The sequence below is a fragment of the Cervus canadensis genome, chromosome 33 (assembly GCF_019320065.1).
Source record: "Cervus canadensis isolate Bull #8, Minnesota chromosome 33, ASM1932006v1, whole genome shotgun sequence".
Lineage (NCBI taxonomy): Eukaryota > Metazoa > Chordata > Mammalia > Artiodactyla > Cervidae > Cervus > Cervus canadensis.
This window is the reverse complement of record NC_057418.1, coordinates 12,464,882-12,486,847: the sequence shown is the minus strand read 5'-3', so window position 1 is coordinate 12,486,847 and position 21,966 is coordinate 12,464,882. Positions and strand designations below refer to the sequence as shown.

The 21,966-nt window shown below is 38.7% G+C and overlaps 1 protein-coding gene across 2 annotated transcripts in view; it reads left to right on the top strand.

Moving 5' to 3' along the window:
* The window catches only part of TXLNB (taxilin beta), a 58,629-nt gene that overhangs the window by 13,021 nt on the left and 23,642 nt on the right, over nt 1-21,966 (top strand). For both annotated transcript variants that reach the window (XM_043457227.1, XM_043457228.1), the window contains exons 3-6: nt 722-813; nt 6,311-6,481; nt 15,872-16,066; nt 17,869-17,988. In XM_043457227.1, the coding sequence (XP_043313162.1) occupies nt 722-813; nt 6,311-6,481; nt 15,872-16,066; nt 17,869-17,988 (578 nt within the window). The remainder of the gene's footprint in view (nt 1-721; nt 814-6,310; nt 6,482-15,871; nt 16,067-17,868; nt 17,989-21,966) is intronic.

The window sequence follows — 21,966 nt, the reverse complement described above, 5'->3', positions numbered from 1 at the left end:
TGTGCAGACTAAACTGTGAAGTTTCTCTACTTTGGGCTGGGATTTTTTTTTACAGCTCCAGGTATTAATGCCGACTGTTTTATGGTAGTCAGATATAGGCTGGTTTGCTTCCTTTTTTTTTTTTTTAATAATTAACATGGGGAAGTGGATGATTCACTCTTCCATAAAGTCAGTGGATTTTTATCCTTTTGAATATTTTCAGAATGTTCAAAATTCCCTGGAATATTTAGAATATAAGGGGAAGTAACTAAGAACGAATTCTTGGGATGGACATTTGGGGACTACTCTTATAGTCAACATTTATTGAGAATCTACCATGAGCCTGACACTGCACCACACATTTTTATAAACTTCTCAATTAATCACTTATTTTGCAAAGTAGGCGTCATTCCTTTTCAAAGGGAAAAAAAAGAAAAATTCCATCTGCATCTCAGATAGATGAAGTGACTTGCCCAAGACTGGATAGCAGCTAACAAATACATGTGGGTTGGAAAGATCCCATGAAGAAGGGCATAGCAACCCTCTCCACTATTCTTGCCTTAAGAATCCCATGGACAGAGGAACCTGGCAATCTACAGTCCATAGCGTCGCAAAGAGTCGGACATGACCAAAGCGACTTAGCACAACAAGGAGACCACCTGAGATTCCAGCCCTTATCATCTGACTTCAAGTTCAACTCTTAATTTTTAAAATGTCTTTATGGTTTTTGTTTTCTTTTAAGGCAAAGAAGCCAACCTGCTAATGCAAAATCTGAACAAGTTGCAAACTCCTGAGGAAAAGTTTGACTTTTTATTCAAGAAATATGCTGAATTGGTAAGTTCTTTGATTAGCCCTTTTGCCAGAAAGACTTAAGCTCTGGTTAGAGCTGAGAAAAGGAGGCTGTTAGCTTTTCAAGTACATCATTATAGATTATGGCTGGTTACCTCAGGCAAGTCAAAATCAGAATTCACAAAGGCAGATTTTTTAAATCTGGAAATTTTTTAAATCAGGAAAGAAAGAAACAGAAAAACTGAGGAATAAAAGCAAAAGGAAGAAAGAGAACAGAGTTGGAATCATTCCACCTTCAATTATGTGCAGAATTTGAGGGAGAGAGGAGCAAATCAGAGATAATTAAACATTGTGAAAATTTAAAAGTTCTTTTTGGCTTTGCAATAAAACAGAAGTACACTAGAAATAAAAAGTAAACTTTCAACCGGTTCTTAAGCACAGGTTTTTTGAGGGAACGGTCTTCTCAAGTGAGGCAGAGGTTGACTTAATTCCACCCCTCAGTTTGTGAAACATTCTCATTTATTCCTGATGAATGCATTCATTCATTCATTTATTCTCCATGATCTACATTCTTCTCCTGCCCCCCACAATGGCAAAGCACTTGACATGGATTTTGTTTCCAGTTATAGATCCTCCACATGCAGTCTCCCTCTCAACAAGTTAGGGCCAGTGGCAGGAAGAGAAGCCACTCCCAGACTTCAGAGAATCCATGAAGTGGATGGTCTCCTCACAGTACTCTTACAATAGTCCACTTGGGAGAAAGAAAAGGGCTCAGCAAAGCCAGCACCACTAGTTTCAGTGAAGCCCCACAAAAACTGGCTAAAGGAGTTGCACCTGAGGTCCATGCACCAGCCCCGAGGTGTTCGAGACCCACTGTGGAGATGTGGCGTCCTCTCAAGTGAGGCTGGGCAATATGCCACCTCTCTCTCATTTCTGCTTCTTTTTCTCATTTTTTTTCACTTACTTATTTCTTTCAGAGAAGCAGTGACAGCCCTCCCAACACACAACAAAACAATTCCTCCTAGCAGTAGGTTGGACTGCCCCTGAAGGCAGATTCACCTCACAGCAGAAAAGCTTAAGAGTCAGAGCCTCTCACTTGCATAGGCTCCTGTCAAGCCCTGAAGAAAAAATTCTTTTTTTTTTTAAATTTTCTTCTTTTTTTAAGGAAGGTCTCCAAAACTGAGACCCACGAACCACTCAGGTCTCTGGTTGCATCTTATCCCTATTGATGGAGTAGAGTTTATGAGTGGTTTGTTTACCTTCTTTTTCACTCTGATTTTAATCCTGCGATCCCTGTGTAGTCTTTCCTTTCTTCCTTGTACATTCATGTACATCATTATGCTTTATTGTCATGCAACAGACCCAAAGAAGGGGCTTTCCAGGTGGCGCTACTGGTAAAGAACCCGCCTGCCAATGCAGAAGACATGAAACTTGGGTTCAATCCTTGGGTCAGGAAGACCCCCTGGAGCAGGGCACCGCAATCCACTCCAGTATTCTTGCCTGGAGAAGCCACTGGACAGAAGAGCCTGGCAGGCTAAAGTCCACAGAGTCACAAAGAGTCAGCCACAACTGAAGCGACTTAGCACACCACAGCACAGGCTCAAAGAAATTCTGAAACCCTGAAGGACTAGTGACTGTTTAACTCTGCCAACAATGCTTTTAAATTATTTTTTAATCACAGAAACCACATCACAATGATATAAGGTAAAAGCTGAATACACAAGTAAAATATCTCTAATCCTACAATCTAAAACATGAATGCTGCTTTATCTGTCTTCCTTTTCAGTTCTACTATACAAAGATACCTTTTGTATACCTACCATCATTAGGTGCATAGAATTTAGTGCCTGTTTTTCAGCTCATGTGACAAACATTTTCACATGTATTCTTCATAATTATATTTTGTCAAAGCTATGAAATTTTCCATTAATTGACTCTATTCTACTGGTTCTCTAGTTTGGGGACATTTATATTCCTTCCGTTGTTTGTTTTACCAAATATTGGTGCAGTGGACATCATCATGCATGAGATTTGTTCCTTCTCTTTTATGATCCTAGGGAAAAGTTCCAGAATGGGCATTACTAAATCAAGCAGTATAAATGTTTTTAATGGCCATATTGCTTTCCAAAAGAATGGTAGAAATTTCTAAAGCAAGTATTAGTGCATCAATTTTACTGCAACTTGTTTAATATTGGCTGTTAACCACTCGTGAACAATTTCAGCACCATAAAACAGTAGGTGTCAAACATAATATTTTTCCCCCAAATCTGACCCCATCTTCACTGGTCCGTCCTTGCTCTTTTCGATAATTACTACATTGATTTCCCTTTAATTTACCCTTCAATTTACTTATTCACACCAAGGCCATTCATATTTAGTTTCTAGTACCATGCCCCATACTTAGATGAACTGGGCATCTTCCAGACTACTACTCTTTATTTTGCTGTAGCCCCACAGCAGTACATCAGAAAAGAATCACTTATCCAGTCTGACCAAGATCTTTCTCATGAGCCAGGGCTGTTCACCCTGGACTCCAAGAATTCCCCAAACCCACTTATCCTCCTAGCCAAGCAGTCGATCCCACAGAGGTTATTTTTTCCAGAAATCCTATTCACCTCAGACTTACTATACTTTGGCATTTGTATCATATCTTATAATAAACGTTTAAACTCAAAAGATCATTCTAGAAAAAATAAATAGGAGAAAATTGACCTCAAAACCCTATTACATATCCCTATGAAGAATTTCAATCTTTTACTTGGAGACTAAAAGCTATGTCCCTACTCACTGATTCAGAAATTAATATAGAGAGTGTCTGGAATTTAAGTGTTAACATAGAATAAATTGTTAAATTCAAAAGCTGTGAATCACATTGCTACTCAAGTTCACTCACCCTTACAGATTCTAAATCCTATAATATCAACAACTGTACTTTATTAGTAAATAAGTTCATAAATAAATAAGGCCAACTCATGACTAAATTAAGAAATGACCTAGAAGAAATATTTTTGCAAATTTCCTCAATATATAAATAGTTACAACATCACAAAACTACTTGGCATTAATTCTACTTTTTTAACTTAATGATTAAAAAAGAGAGAGAGAACAAGAGAAACTGCAGATAAAAATCCTATATGCCTGTTAGAATTGGATAGAAGGCATACGTCTAAATGTATTATTAAATCACAGAAGCAGCATTTGACTGAAGTTGACTCAGTTGTAATGTTTGCTTTCATCCATTAAGAAACACCATATGCAATCACATAAACTTGAAGTAGTTGAACAAAATTAGTCACACTCTAAAAAAAACTGTCAGAAAGTTAAGGGGTTTTATTTAGAGCAAAGCAAGATAGACCTAGCTATATTTCAAATGTGTATGATCCTTCAGTAAAACTAGAACATTTAAATGGTCAGTGAGCAAGCACAAATCATCTCTTTCAACTTACAAAACATAAGCAAATATCCTTCTCCTGATGCTCAGATAAATCCACATAGGGCAGTGTTACCCCAAAGAGGGAAAGTCTTGCCAACCATGGGACAACATGCAATGTCTCTGGAGATATTCTGGATATCACAGGTGGGGATGCTACTGGTCTCTAATGGGTAGGGGTCATCTGCTAAATAGCCTACAGTGCACAAGACAACCCCCACAACAAAGAACTGTCACCAGATGTCGATGGTGCTAAGGCTGAGAAACTCTGACACATTGTTTAATCTTCCAAAGGAAAAATCTAAACCAAAATGGCAATAGCAGTAATAATAACATATAAATTTTAAGAAAGGACAAGTCCACACACAAGGACAAGAAGTTTCATCTATATCTAATAACTATGGTGCAAAATGAAGTTAGCATGATAAATATATAATAAAATATCATTGATTTTCCAATTGAACCTCAAGAAAGATACCAATTTCAATTAATATGTATAGTAATATGGACCTAGTTTTTCCTGGGTCACTAATAAGTACTAATAACGCTCACCGATAAGTAAAAACATACATATGTATGAAGATAGAATATCATGAATGAATATCCCCAGCTTAATCTGGCAAAGGTTTACCATGGACATTTCAGTGTAATGGGAGGGAGGGAGGGAGGAAAAGATTAAAATAAGATGTGAACTGAAGAAAGTGTGACAATCCTGTTCACCCAGCTCAGAAAGAACAAATGCTTTTTCAAGATAAGGTAACTAACTAAGACACATATCGGGGCTTACAGTGTGTGTGTGTGTATCCATTTGTATCTGGCTCTGAGACGCACCAGGGGCACCTGCAGTCGGAAGAACCCATGAGCTTCCAGGCCTTTTCCTCCTCATTGGCCAACAAGATAATTATCACAGGGAGTACCCACCTGGCTTACGCACCATTCAGATTCTAAGGGAACTCAGTCCAGTGGAGGAAATGGCTCTGAAAAACAGGCTCCAGCTTGCTCATGGCCACACTGTCAGATCCCAGTCCTACTCCCAGTATGCAGTCTCTGGAGGCTTAATTTATATTAACAAATATTTATGGAATTCTAGTTGGAATGGGGGAGGCTGAATCCACACTCTCCCATTCCAACTAGAATTCCATAAATATTTGTTGCCAAATTTACCAGATAAAAATACAGAATGCCCAGTTACCTTTGCATTTCAAGTAAACCAACAGCAAACGGCAATACTTTGAATATACTTTTACTAAAAACTTATTCCCTATTTATTCGAAATTAAAATTCAACTGGGTTTCCTACATTTTACCCGGCAACCCCTAGTTCAGAACTTGAGCATCCTGAGACAAAAAGTCTAGGGGTCCATTGGTTTCATTTTCCATGTTGCCCTCGATACTTCAGCTGTGGTTGATGTGAGAGGAGGCCCCACCTGTGCTCAGCAGAAATAAGTGTCATGATTTATTCGGATAAGCAAGGAGGGTGTGGGGGATGGGCAGAGAGCGCGGCTTGTTACAGATACTTCCCTTGCGTGCTGTTGAGCTGTGCAGTGGCTATTTCAGAAACTTTGGTGGCAGATCATCAATCCTTAAATAGTCGAGGAGTACATGCTCCTCTCCCCCTTTCTCATAATCCACACACTTCACCTTCTGTTTACTAGCTGCTTTTTGCTTTTCTACTTTTAAAAATAGCTGCTAAAGCTTGTTTTGAGAAAGAATTGTGAAAATTTAAATGTAAACCATGCAGACACACCACTGACCATTTTCCTAAGGCAATGCATTATCATGAATTCTGAAACTTGCCTTTCTATGCTGACTGGCTTCATTAGACTCAAGAAAGATAAAACTGTTTCTAGACTACTGAAAAGAAGATCAAAGTAAAAGAGATCAATAATAATAATGATAAAGGAAAAACCTATAAATGTTATGCTTTTAAATCATATCTACAAGTATTGCCATGGTAACACTCATGAAGTTCATTTGACTCCAGAGGGGGCAGTGATGATAGCAACAAATTTTCCAAACAACCAGAGGGTGGTCTCTAGGCATTTCCTCTTCTGCTCCTATCAACTCAACAGATTCCTGCCATTTTCTTTCACATTTGCACCCCCACATCTAGCTGGATGAACATCGCACTGAGCAAAGGAAGTTAAAACTCCTACAAAAGAAACAGGTACAGATCCAAAAAGAAAAGGACCAGCTACAAAGTGAACACAGCAGAGCTATCCTCGCGAGAAGCAAACTGGAGAGTCTGTGCCGGGAGCTGCAGAGACACAACAAGACACTGAAGGTATGTGTCACCAAGGCCCCAAATAACACACTTTCTTGCACACTTTGTAGGCACAGGCTTCTGCTATTTGTGGTGTGAGTTTTAGAATCAGAGAGATTTGGGTTCAAATACTAGCCTGGCCACTTGCTCACTTGTGACCTGCAATAAATTATTTTACCACCCAAGCCTGTTACCTCATCCATAAAATGGGGATTATACCAAAGTCACTGTGTGGTCAGGAAAAGATTAAATGAGAACACATATGTAAGGTTCTCATGCGGTATCCAATGACTAGTAGAACTTTAGTAAAATGTGTGCTATTCCTCTTTATGTTGAGTTTGTTCTGTTTTTTAAGGTGGACCTTAGTTCTACTCTTTAAAATGCAAATTTATAAAAATTCAACATTTTTTGTCTGAAAATGAAATCTGTGTGACATGAAATAAGTTGACACAAAGCTAACTGACAGAATAAGGGAAGATTGAGAGCTAAAATGTCAACAGTCATCTGAAAAAATAAGTTACTTGAAAAAACACTGACGCTCTCTAAGCTTAATTATTCAGTCTAAAAATAATAGACTGATCACTTCAGTCAGTTTGCATGGGCTTCATTAATCACAGTGTAAGCTCTAGCAGTATGGTTAATTTGATTACACACAGACACTAGCTCCACTCAATGAAGCAAGATGCAGAGTTCTCCAAGACAGTACTGCATGCAGCCACAATCCCCTTTCCAGCTGAAGATCCTAAAGCTTTTGACAAACTAGAATTAGACAGCAATATTTCTGTGATATAATTACTATTACCTATGTTTAAAACGAGATACTTTAAGAAACAGATTAAGATCATTGCTGAGTTTGTACAATGGAATTAGGAAGAAAAACAGAATTGGATAATGGCTCCTCATATTCCAAAATTGGGGGTTTTTTGAAGTAGAAAAAGAAAATGATTTATTTTGGTATCAGTTTTAAGAGGTGTGGTCTCCCTGCCTCCAGTCCTGCTTTCTCCAATCCATCTGCCACAAGGATCCTTCTAAAATGCCAATCTGGCCATCTTCCTGCGTAAACATTTCAGTGGCTCTTCACTACCCTTAGTGTGGTGGATGAGGTCCTACATGGCCCTTGATTACCACTCTGACTCTCACCACCTCCACTGCTTTCTCTGCTTTGGTCACTAAAAGCTCAGGTCATTAAAATTCCACACAGTTCTTGACATCGTCTGTTAATCTCTCACATTTTTTTAATTGGAGGATAATTGCTTTACAATGTTGTGTTGGTTTCTGCCAAATGACATTATGAATCAGTCATAACTATATATATATATATATACACACACACACATCCCCTTCATGGATCACAGCCTCATCGTGACAAAGGGCCTTGTGTAACTCAATGAAGCTATCAGCCATGCCATGCAGGGCCAGCCAAGATGGACGGGTCGCAGTGGAGAGTTCTAACAAAACCAACTCAGTGGACATGAATTTGAGCAAACTCCAGGACATAGGGAAGGACAGGGAAGCCTGATGTGCTGCAGGCCATGGGGTCGCAAAGAGTTGGACACGACTTAGGAACTGAACACTGAACACACACACACACTTATATGTATATATATATACACATACTATATCCCCTCCTTCTTGAGGCTCTTCCCAACCCCACAATCAGTTTTTCATATTTGGGAAATGAAACGCCAGGGTGATGAACTTTAACTCTCAAATTACGAGTTGTAGAAGATGGACTTCTGGCATCTCTGTAATCATTGCTCTGGGACCATCAAAACTCAGGTTAGATGGGAATGGGGGCATTATCCTCAACTTCAGACACGTAATCAAGTAATAGCACTCTGCACCTACATAAATCTCCCAGCTTTCAGTAGTGGTGTAGCATAAGGAGATAAAAGTTAAATCTCCTTTGATGATGTGGATGGAATGATGTGGTGTAGTTGCTTTGGATAACATTCAAAGACAGAATGATGGAAGTGGCAGGAGACCCTGTACATATATCTGCACCCCCTCAGTAATGACTTCCAGTTGTGGACAATGGAATTAAGTAGTATTACTATGCCAGGACTTGTGCTGAGTGCTTTACGTATGTTATTTTGTCCAATCTTCACAAAAACTATGAGTTAGTATCTCCATTTTATTGAAGGAATTGAGACTGAGCAATCAAAATCAGTTGTCTAAAGTCATGAATATTTTCTCAAAAGCAGAACTCAAATTCAAAACATTTTCTGATTCCCCTCCTGATTGTTTCTTTGACCCATGGATTATTTAGAAGTATTGTTTAATTTTTATGGCCCCTTTACATGGTCTATCTTGATGAACACACTAAATGCACTTGGAAAAAATGTCTGTTTTTCAGAAGTTAGGTGTAATACTACATAAGTAATAATTAACTCTAGAGAATTTATGTCTTTACTGAATTTCTGACTTGTTCCTCTATCAATTACTGAGGGATGGGTGTAAAAAATCTCCAACTATAATTGTTAAATTGCCTACTTCTTTCAATTATGTCAATTTTTTATTCATGTATTAATACTTTGAAGTATTAATACAACATATGTATACTATTGTGATTTCTAAGTCGCGTTGATAAACTGACTTTCATCAATATGAATGTCTACATTATCTGATATCAATCTAGCCACTGTAGCTTTCTTACTCATTGCTTGCATGGTATATCTTTTTCCATCCACTTATTTTCAACCTGGGTTTTTCTATGCTTTTCTATTTAAAATGCATCCCTTATAGTTGAGCCTTCTTTCTTTTCATTCTTACAATATCTGCCACTTAACTGGAGTGATTACTGTTGTTGTTTAGTTGCTAAATCACATCTGACTCTTTTGCAACCTTATGGACTGTAGCCCACCAGGCTCCTCTGTCCATGGGATTTCCCAGGCAAGAATACTGGAGTGGGTTGCCAGTTCCTTCTCCAGGGGATCTTCCCGGCCCAGGAGGAATCTGGGACTCCTGCATTGGCAGGTGGATTCTTTATCACTGAGCAGCCAGGGAAGCCCCTTAACTGGAGTAGTCGTCCATTAATATAATGTAATTATTGGAGTGGTTGGATATGTCTTCCATTTTATTATTTATTTACTATTTGTCACATCTGTTTTTTTCTTCCTCTGCTCTTATCCTGCCTTATCTGGATTACTGGAAATTTTTTAAATTTTTTATTTTATCTCATCTCTTGGATTTCTAATTATATCTCTTTCCATTTTTAGTGGTTGTTCTGTGATTGCTATAGATATTCTTAACTTGTCACAGTCTACCTGGAGTTCAAACTGTATCACTTCATATAATATGTAGAAATGCTACAAATAGAAGGTCCCTTTATTGCTCCCTATCTTTATATTTATATAATTTATAAAACTCTTGAGGCAATGCTATAATTTTTACTTTAAACAAGTTAATATAGTCCTTTAAAAATTCAAGGCAAAACTGTCTTTTTTCAAACCCAGATTTTACCATTTCTGATGCTTTTTATTCCTTTTGAAACTTTACATTTCTGTTTGGTGTCACTCCCTTCAGCCTGAAGAACTTCCTTTAGTATTTCTTATAGTATAGGTCAATTCTTTTATTTGCTTTTTATCTTTAAAATGTCTTTATTTTGCTTTATGACTTAAGGCTATATTCATTGGATAAAGAATTCTGGCTTGACAAGAATTTTTTTTTCTTTTCTTTCTCTTACTCAGTCTTTCATAGATTCTGGCCTCCACAATTTCTGATGAAAATCAACAATAATTTGAATTACTGTTCTCCTGATGTGATGTCATTTATCTCTGACTACTTTTAAGATTTTTCTATGGATTTTGGCTTTTGGAATTTTGCTTTATGCCCAAGTGTGGCTTTCTTCATATTTATCCTACTTGGGATTTGTTGAGCTTCTTATACCTATATCCCTAATAGCTCAGTTGGTAAAGAATCTGCCTGCAATGCAGGAGACCCTGGTTCAATTCCTGGGTTGGGAAGATCCACTGGAGAAGGGATAGGCTACCCACTCCAGTATTCTTGTCTAGAGAACTCCATGGACTGTATAGTTCATGAGGTCACAAAGAGTTGGGCACGAGTGAGCAACTTTCACTTTATATCTGTAACTTATGTCTTTCACCAAATTTCAGCAAGTTTCAGTCATTATTTCTTCAAATATTTTTTTCTGCCTCATTCCCTCTCTCTCTCCCATTCCCCTTCTAAGATTTTAACTCCATGTGGGTTAGATCTTTTGATATTGTCCCACAGGTCCTTGAGTCTCACTTCATGTTCTTCTTCAATCTTTTTTCTCCTTGATCTTTAAATTAGATACTTCAAACTGACCTATCTTCATATTCACTGACTCTGTCCTCTGTCATCTCTATTCTATAGTAAGCCTATGCAGTGGTTTTTACATTTCATATTTTGTAAGTTTTAACTCTGGAATTTCCACCTTTCTCTTTCTCATAGACTATTTTTCTCTTGACAGCTCCTATCTTTTTATTGAGATATTTTCCTTTTTATCAATTAACACAGTATTTTGAGCCTCAAATTATACCAAAAGACCCACCTTGTAAGAAATTAGTGTCTCAGGCAATATGATTTTAGTAAAGAAATAAGCAGGGTTTATTATCAGAACATCACTGAATTTTAATGTGGAAAAGACTATAGGAATCATCTGGTCCAAGCTATTCATATGTCTATATGTAAATTAATGAAATTTGTTGATTCATTAAAGAAACATTTACGGAATACCTGCAGATTGTGTGCCAGGCACAGCACTGGTTTTAAGATGCACAGTGATTCCTGAAAAGTTGTTTTCTTAGTTATTTCAGATTTTGTCCCTCAATTTTCTTTGCATTGTTAATTTTCACTTTGAATTTTGTGCATGAAGAAGAAAATTTTACCTCAGACATTGCCCAAATGATTGTGTTTCCTTTATACAGTTCAGTTCAGTCACTCAGTCGTGTCCAACTCTTTGTGACCCCCAGAATCGCAGCAAGTCAGGCCTCCCTGTCCATCACCAACTCCCAGAGTTTACGCAAACTCATGTCCATCGAGTCGGTGATGCCATCCAGCCACCTCATCCTCTGTCGTCCCCTTCTCCTCCTGTCCCCAATCACTCCCAGCATCAGGGTCCTTTCCAATGAGTCCACTCTTCGCATCAGGTGGCCAAACTATTGGGGTTTCAGCTTCAGCATCAGTCCTTCCAATGAACACCCAGGACTGATCTCCCTTAGGATGGACTGGTTGGATCTCCTTGCAGTCCAAGGGATTCTCAAGAGTCTTCTCCAACACCACAGTTCAAAAGCATCAACTCTTCAGCACTCAGCTTTCTTCACATTCCAACTCTCACAACCATACATGACCACTGGAAAAACCATAGCCTTGACCAGATGGACCTTTGTTGACAAAGTAATGTCTCTGCTTTTTAATATGCTGTCTAGGTTGGTCATAACTTTCCTTCCAAGGAGTAAGTACCTTTTAATTTCATGGCTTCGATCACCATCTGCAGTGATTTTGGAGCCCAAAAAAATTAAGTCTGACATTGTGTCCACTGTTTCCCCATCTATTTCCCATGAAGTGATGGCACCAGAGGTATGATCTTGGTTTTCTGATTGTTGAGCTTTAAGCCAACTTTTTCACTCTCCTCTTTCACTTTCATCAAGAGGCTTTTTAGTTCCTCTTCACTTTCTGCCATAAGGGTGGTATCATTTGCATATCTGAGGTTATTGATATTTCTTCCGGCAATCTTGATTCCAACTTGTGCTTCTTCCAGCCCAGCGTTTCTCATGATGTACTCTGCATATAAGTTAAATAAGCAGGGTGACAATATACAGCCTTGACGTACTCCTTATCCTATTTGGAACCAGTCTGTTGTTCCATGTCCAGTTCTAACTGTTGCTTCCTGAACTGCATACAGATTTCTAAAGAGGCAGGTCAGGTGGTTTGGTATTCCCATCTCTTTCAGAATTTTCCACAGTTTATTGTGATCCACACAGTTGAAGGCTTTGGTATAGTCAATAAAGCAGAAATAGATGTTTTTCTGGAACTCTCTTCCTTTTTCGATGATCCAGCAGATGTTGACAATTTGATCTCTGGTTCCTCTGCCTATTCTAAAACCAGCTTGAATATCTGGAAGTTCACAGTTCACATATTGCTGAAGCCTGGCTTGGAGAATTTTGAGCATTACTTTACTAGCCTGTGAGATGAGTGCAATCATGCAGTAGTTTGAGCATTCTTTGGCATTGCCTTTCTTTGGGATTGGAATGAAAACTGACCTTTTCCAGTCCTGTGGCCACTGCTCAGTTTTCCAAATATGTTGATATACTGAGTGCAGCACTTTCACAGCATTATCTTTCAGGATTTGAAATAGCTCAACTGGAATTCTATCACCTCCACTAGCTTTGTTCATAGTGATGCTTCCTAAGTCCCACTTGACTTCACATTCCAGGATGTCTGGCTCAAGGTGAGTGATGACACCATCATGATTATCTGGGTCATGAAGATCTTTTTTGTAGAGTTTTTCTGTGTATTCTTGCCACCTCTTCTTAATATCTTCTGCTTCTGTTAGGTCCATGCCATTTCTGTCCTTCATCGAGCCCATCTTTGCATGAAATGTTCCCTTGGGGTCTCTAATTTTCTTGAAGAGATCTCTAGTCTTTCCCATTCTGTTGTTTTCCTCTATTTCTTTGCCTTGACCACTGAGGAAGGCTTTCTTATCTCTCCTTGCTATTCTTTGGAACTCTGCATTCAAATGGGAATATCTTTCCTTTTCTCCTTTGCTTTTTGCATCTCTTCTTTTCACAGCTATTTGTAAGGCCTCCTCAGACAACCATTTTGCCTTTTCTTTACTAGTGGAATCAAATTTTATTATTTCAATAAACTTATTTTTCTCTCATTGAAAAAGAGTGTGATGTAAAATGCAAGATGCCATTCTATGGGCCAGGATAGGGTGCTATGATGGTTTGACATGTGTTTAATGCCATGTTAACAGATATACCCTCTTTTTCTAGCCAGTGGCCAGTGAAAAACTCAGCCTTGCTGGGTAGCATGGGATGGTCCTTTCATTTACTCATTCATTCATGGATGGAATAGTTATAAATGCAAATAATATTCAAATCATGGACTATAATTCTACAACTAGGAGGTTGTTGACTTCTAAGTTAATCAGGAACAATAAGGAGAGAATCACTATCATATATATTCAACAACTGTTTAACAGATGGCTGTAATCACTTTTAGTGAAAGACATATAGTAAGTGTTAGCATTCAAAATTCAATGAAATAACATCTCCGATACTTAATTTCTCCAGTTTAGGAAGCACAGATTTCTTCTAGGTATCCCTAAGAAATTTCCTAAGAAATATACCTAAGAAAGAACCTCTTGACAAAAGTGAAAGAGGAGAGTGAAAAAGCTGGCTTAAAACCCAACATTCAAAAAACTAAGATCATGGCATCTGGTCCCATGATTTATGGCAAATAGATGGGAAAACAATGGAAACAGTGACAGACTTTATTTTCTTGGGCTCCAAAATCACCGCAGATGGTGATTGCAGCCATGAAATCAAAAGACATTTGCTCCTTGGAAGAAAAGCTATGACAAACCTAGACAGCACATTAAAAAGCAGAGACATTACTTTGCCAACAATGGTCTGTCTAGTCAAAGCTATGGTTTTTCCAGTAGTCATGTATGGACATGAGAGTTGGACCATAAAGAAAGCTGAGCACAGAAGAATTGACGCTTTTGAACTGTGGTGCTGGAGAAGACTCTTGAGAGTCCCTTGGACTGCAAGGAGATCAAACCAGTCCATCCTAAAGGAAATCAGTCCTGAATATTCATTGGAAGGACTGATGCTGAAGCTGAAGCTCCAATATTTTGGCCACCTGATGTGAAGAACTGACTCACTTGGAAAGACCCTGATGCTAGGAAAGGTTGAAGTTAGGAGGAGAAGGGAATGACAAAAGATGAGATGGTTGGATGGCATCACTGACTCGATGGACATGAATTTGAGCAAGCTCCAGGAGTTGGACAGGGAAGCCTGGTATGCTGCAGTCCATGGGGTCTCAAAGAGTTGGATACAACTGAGCAACTGAACTGAACTGAAGAAATTTCCACTCAATAAATGTGTATACCATGAATAAATTATGATTCTGATATCAGGAGTCAGAGTTAGAAAATATATCAATATTGTAGAAGAAAGGGGATATCTAATGATAAATTAAAATATTTTCAGAGCATGTATTTCCAGCATCAGCTTTTATTTTTATCACATTATTCTACTGTCATAATAAAGACTTGCACAATTACTTGTTTCAATCAGTATTTCTTTTTAAAAATCCTGTTACATAATTTGATCATGATAGGCAACTAAATGCAGTATAATATTACTTGCCAACAATGAAGGAAGCTTTCATAATAAAATTAATCAGAACTAAAGGGATCCTAAAATGTCTGTATCACTTGTCAGCAGAGTCTCTATCTTTGGTGTATGTAGAAGATTAAACCCTTTTATTCTAAAAGAATGACAGGAATAAGCACAAAGCAAATAGTTCTCAATATAGATATGGGGGAAATTTGGGTACATTGTAAGTAGTTAGCAATGAAAGGGGAATTTTGATTTAGGAGAAAAGAGAACAGAAATGATATAAAAGTTAATTTTCAATTCTTCAATGTTAACAAAGTGGAAGAAGGGAAAATTAGATGTTTCATTTTAGAGTTAAAGAAGATTTGAAACGTCATATTGCTTTCAAATTTAAAATTTACACTGAATATTTCAATTACTCTGTGTGACTCATGGGATGATTGTTCCTTAAAAAAATACCCAGCATATTTTCTAAGATTTTTTTGATACTTTTGAATTGCTGTAATTCATATATGGCTATCTTAGTTTTCTTTTCAAGCTTGGATGACATTTATTTTTAATAAGAAAAAAATATACATTGTAATCACTTATAGTTACCAAACTTGGGGAATACAATTACATGATCAATATGCCATCATTTTTACAGAGGAACATAAGATCTGTTGTTCCTCTTTCTGTACCAAACTAAACGAACACGTGATCTATCCCATCAATCAGTAAGACTGAGTATCCTTTTTTCTAGGCCACAACCAAGAGATAGAACCTTCAGGCTGCATGTCTGTTAGGAAACACTGCAGTTTATTCACTCAGCAGGGGACCTGCTGTCTTTAAAACAAGTCTATTTATCACCAGCTATCAAATTCAAGGCCCCTGCTGCACCTGCTCTGAGTGACCGTGTATTCACAGTTGAAACCTTTGCTCAAACATTTATGTTGGGGCTGAGCAATGTTACCTCTAGAGAACTGAGGAAATATATCCTCCTTACCCTGCACACTATTCTCCCTTCATCGACCAAACTCTGAGTTCTGTGAACCTAGGGGCTTATAAACCAGCATAACGAGAGCGTGCATTCTCTCTGCAGGAGGAAACCCTTCAGCGGGCACGTGAGGAAGAAGAGAAAAGGAAGGAGATCACAAGTCATTTCCAGAACACCCTGACGGATATCCAGGCCCAGATTGAGCAGCAGAGTGAGCGAAACATGAAGCTCTGTCAGGAGAACACAGAGCTTGCAGAGAAACTAAAAAGCATCATTGATCAGTATGAGCTCAGAGAGGAGGTGAGAACCACATGAGACAACTTACAAACACTGCATGTAGATCTGGGTCTGGTTTGTGAAGGTTGGGAGGTCGGTTAATAACAAAGTTATGGCCAGCCTTCTCAACTGATCAATATTTAGGTTTGTACTTCTTTTACTATACAAAATAAAAACAGATGATATTACAAAATACCTGGCTGAAAGTGATACAGCATTTCTTCAAAACTAGAATCACTGCAAAGCAGAGGCAATAAACAAGGGGTAGGACATGAATGGATTTATCCTTGAAAATAAAAAATAATATTTCTCAGCCTTTTTTAAACTCTCTCTACAGAACCAAGAAATACCTCATGCATGCCCTCTTAAGAATTACCATGTCATCGAAATTAAAAGTCTGCATTGTATATACCCCACAAATAATAATATGTATACTATTATTATATAGTATATATATAACAATTATAGTAATAATGGTATTGTTATTTATACTTAGTTTGTGCCAGGCAATGTGCTAAGTATTATACTTTACATACAGTATGTCATTTAACTGTCTCAACAATCTTGTGTACTAGATAATAACATATTATCCACATTTTATAGATGTGAAGCAGAAGCCACAAGATTAAATCACGTATCCACAGTCACAAAAGCCAAAAGAGTTTGTTATCAATAGTTTACATTGGGGGACTATAAAGATCTTTCATTACTCCAAGATTATACTTTAATATTTAATATGTTTTGAAGATTCCAGATGCCACCCTCCGGATTTTGATATGTCATATCCCTTTTCCCATCTCACTTAAAATTTTAAATCTCTGCCTTAAAATGTAATATAACATAGTCAAAGGAGCTCGGCTGGCAACATGCTAAGCTTTAATCAAGGGAAAAAAAACTGATATAGCAGTTCGGTAAATCAAGAAACGTCTCACAGTAGGCCATAATTCCACGCTACCATTTTATTTTGTCACAAAGATCAATCCTGCTCCAAAGTGGAGGTTCAGGAAAAAACAAAAGGGAAGGAGTGTAAAAAAAAAAAAAAAAGCCCATACTCTGCAGAGAGATCATGTATGGGAATGACCTGGTAGACCAGTTGTATATCCCTAGAACTGTTTCTAGATAAGGCCCAAAGATATAATTCTACATGTCCTCTTATCAATGGGACCCCCTAATGACCAAGAAATTCTCCACACTGAGGTGGAGTAGGAAGCTTCATTTTACCAAGGTAGTTAACTGGTCAAAATGTGTGGAGGAGGCAGCAGCATATTTGCATATCAATTCATGTGCAAACCTGAGCCTTGCTTGACCACCAGGGCAACAGAGTTGATGTCAGGGGGCTCCTGCCTCAGTCCCAGACAAAGGGCCACAGACTGTCACCTCAAGGCTTCCCCACCACCCTTAAGGCAAGCATGTAGAGAATTCACCATGATAAACTGAATTAATATTGTGATTAAATGTGACTGCATATTCACAGAGAGAGCCAAAATACCAAGTGATAGGGCTACAGCCCTTGCGATATACATCACTGTCTTTGGAGCCTAGCATAATAACTAGTGCCATATCTAACAGTTGTCATATTTAGAAAAATACTGTTGGGACCTTTTGGTGTTGCATTGCTGAACTCTGGCACCTCCACCTTTTTGCAGGAGACTCCACCAATTTATGACTTTTGTATAAAATGATAAGTGACACCAATGCATTTACTCCCCCTCTTTTTAACTCTTAAAACTTAGAGAACACATGTTTATATCAATATTACTTTTTTATACACGTTTTTCAGCACCAATAATAACTCAATTTGATATGTGCACTTTATTTTTCCTCAGCACCTCGACAAAATATTTAAACACAGAGAACTGCAGCAGAAGCTAGTGGATGCAAAACTTGAGCAGGCACAAGAAATGATGAAGGAAGCAGAGGAGCGACACAAACGTGAAAAGGAATATGTATTTATCATATGCATCTATGTGCTTGTCTGGTCTGCCTTGGGGTCAGAGAACCCCTGAGAATGTTTTTGGTAACGGTCATAGAGCACTAGACCGATGGAGGAAGAGCCTCAGCTTCCCTGGAGAATGACCCTGGCCAGCCCAGGAGGAAACACTGTACCTATCACTGTAACACTGTATCATGCATCCATTCACCAAACCTTTGGCAAGCACCTTTCATGAGCTATGCACCATTCTAGGTGCTGGCGTGTAGTGGTGAACAAGATGGAGAAGTCCACATCCCAGCATGGAGACTAGAGTCTAACTTGGAAGAGAAAGGCAATAAATAAGCAAGCAAAGAAAGAAGGATAACTTCAGATAATAAGTGCTACTAGGGAAATGAGGAGGAACCTCAAAGGGGCAGAAGGAGGAGGCCTCCTTTAGACAGGGTGACTTGGTGGGCCTCCTGGAGCGAAGGATGCTTGAGCTGCTCCCTTCCTGATGATCAGGGAATCAGAGAGGAGGGCCCCAGCAGCAGTGTCTATAGCAGAGACAAAGGTCCTAATGCTGGAACCAGCTTGGCATACTCCAGAAATAGGAGGTCAGGGTAGCAAGAGTAGGTGCCCCAGTGGGAGAAAATTTCAAAATGAAACTGTAGAGGTAAGCAAGGGGCAAACTGTATTGCTTTGTAAGCTTGAAATATAGTTTGAATTTTATTCTAAATATAATGGGAAAGTACTGGGTAATTTTAGCAAAGGAAGTGACAGGATCTGCTTTGCATCTGTAAAAGGTGACTTTGGCTCATAGGTGGAAAGTGAACTAGAGAGGGGCAAGAGAGCTAGGCAGCAATCTGGGCAAGATCTGATGATGGCTTTGACTGGGGAGGTGGCAGTGGAGAAGGAGAACTGGACATGGATAAAAGTTAAGTTTTTAACATAAAACCAACAAGCCATGCTTGTTGATGGTGACAGTGAAGAAACAGAAGAATCAAGGATGACTCCTGAGTTTTGGTTTAAGAAACCAAGTGATATCTTTAACTGATATCTTATTAACCCTAAACACTCCAAAACAGATGAGAGAATTGAGGCCCATAAAAGGATATGTGACTTGCTTAAGGTCACACACTGCTAAGTGACTGGGGTATGCTGGCCACATCTCCAGTACATCTGTCCCCAGATCCCAAGCTCTGTGACAGTACATCACACTCAGAGGTGTGTTTCAGAGGCATGAGTTAATGCACGTGTCTACTGCTGGGGAGAGACAACAGACCAGTCATTCAGATTTGGCCATTTAACAACTGATCACAAGCTTTGCATTTACCTAAAACCAGACTGGAATCACTTCAGTTTGTGAGATAGTGATTTTTTTAAACTTTGGTTTTCAAACATGACAACAAAAGAATGAATTTTGGAAAACATAACCTGGTGGACACTGCATAATTTCAATCAGATGTCAATGTGCTCTTAAAGATTAATTTACTAAATCCACTTACAACCTAGCTCTCAAAGGAAGAAATAAAGCATTTATTTATTATTTAGATGTAATTAACCTCAGGTAAACTATGCTTCCTATAGAATATCACTACCTTCAGATTTAATATATGAGGCACAACAGACGAACAACCAGGCAAAGTTTCTTGTGAGAATAGGGGCCAGACTTGGAGTAACTCAATTTAGCAAGAAACTAAAATGATGCCCTTTTCCTCCAGTGATTTAGCAGAACAGCAGATATAAGTCAAAGAAAGGTTCAGTTCAGTTCAGTCGCTCAGTCGTGTCTGACTCTTTGGAACCCCATGAACTGCAGCAAGCAAGGCCTCCCTGTCCATCACCAACTCCCGGAGTATACCCAAACTCACGTCCATTGAGTTGGTGATGCCATCCAACCATCTCATCCTCTGTCGTCCCCTTCTCCTCCTGCCCTCAATCTTTCCCAGCATCAGGGTCTTTTCCAATGAGTCAGCTCTTCGCATCAGGTGGCCAAAGTATTGGAGTTGTCAGCTTCAGCATCAGTCCTTCAATGAAACACCCAGGGAACGATCTCCTTTAGCGGGACTGGTTGGGATCTCCTTGAGCAGTTCCAAGGGACTCCAAGAGTCTTCTGCCAACACCACAGTTCAAAAAGCATCATTCTTCGGCACTCGAGCTTTCTGTAACAGTTCCAATTCTCACATACTATACACAGTACACTGAAACCATAGCCTTGACTAGATGACCTGTTGTAAAGTTAATTGTCTCTGCTTTTTAATATGCTGCTAGGTGTCATAACTTTCCTTCCAAATGATAAGTATTTTTAATCCAATGGTGCATCACCTCTGCAGTGATTTTGGAAGCCCAAAAAAATAAGTCTGACACTTTTCCCCATCTATTGCCATGAATATGGGATGGTGCCATGATCTTAGTACTCTGAATTGTTGAGTTTGAAGCAACATTTTCACTCTCCTCATTTCACTTTCGTAAGAGGCTCGTTAGTTCTCTCAACTTCTTTTTTTTTTTTCTCTTTTCTTTTTTTTTTTCTTTTTTTTTTTCATTGAATGGAATCAGCCATAGATTTACACGTATCCCCCATCCCGATCCCCCTTCCCACCTCCCTCTCCACCTGATTCCTCTGGGTCTTCCCAGTGCACCAGGCCCGAGCACTTGTCTCATGCATCCCACCTGGGCTGGTGATCTGTTTCACCATAGATAGTATACATGCTGTTCTTTTGAAATATCCCACCCTCTCATTCTCCCACAGAGTTCAAAAGTCTGTTCTGTATTCTGTGTCTCTTTTTCTGTTTTGCATATAGGGTTGTCGTTACCATCTTCCTAAATTCCATATATATGTGTAGATTATGCGTAATGTTCTTTATCTTTCATGGCTTACTTCACTCTGGTATAATGGGACTCCAGTCTACAGTCCATCTCATTAGGACTGCTTCAAAATGAATTCTTTTTTGACAGGTCCTGACGTAAATTCCTGGGTATCATGTCCACAGCTTCCTTATCCATTCATCTGCTGATGGGACCTAGGGTAGCTTTCCATCTGTCCTGGCTCAATTATAAACAGTGCGCAATGAACATTGGGGTATGCACTGTCTTCTTCAGATCTGGTATCCTCAGTTAGTCGTTATGCCAAAATAGTGGGCTGACTCTGCTGACGGTCCATTTGCAGTTCTATTGTCCAGTTTTTTAAGGATCCCACATGTTTTCATAGTGCTGTACTAGTTTGCGTTCCCACCAACGGTGTAAGAGGGTTCCCTTTTCTCCACACCCTCTCCAGCATTTATTGCTTGTAAGACTTTTGGATAGCAGCCATCCTGACTGGCGTGTAATGGTACCTCATTGTGGTTTTGATTTGCATTTCTCTGATAATGAGTGATGTTGAGCATCTTTTCATGTGTTTGTTAGCCATCTGTATGTCTTCTTTGGAGAAATGTCTGTTTAGTTCTTTGGCCCATTTTTTGATTGGTCATTTATTTTTCTGGAATTGAGCTTCAGGAGTTGCTTGTATATTTTTGAGATTAATCCTTTGTCTGTTGCTTCATTTGCTATTATTTTCTCCCAATCTGAGGGCTGTCTTTTCACCTTACTTATAGTTTCCTTTGTTGTGCAAAAGCTTTTTAAGTTTCATTAGGTCCCATTTGTTTAGTTTTGCTTTTATTTCCAATATTCTGGGAGGTGGTCATAGAGGATCCTGCTGTGATTTATGTCAGAGAGTGTTTTGCCTATGTTCTCCTCTAGGAGTTTTATAGTTTCTGGTCTTACATTTAGATCTTTAATCCATTTTGAGTTTATTTTTTGTGTATGGTGTTAGAAAGTGTTCTAGTTTCATTCTTTTACAAGTGGTTGACCAGTTTTCCCAGCACCACTTGTTAAAGAGGTTGTCTTTTTTCCATTGTATATTCTTGCCTCCTTTGTCAAAGATAAGGTGTCCATAGGTGCATGGATTTATCTCTGGGCTTTCTATTCTGTTCCATTGATCTATATTCTGTCTTTGTGCCAGTACCATACTGTCTTGATG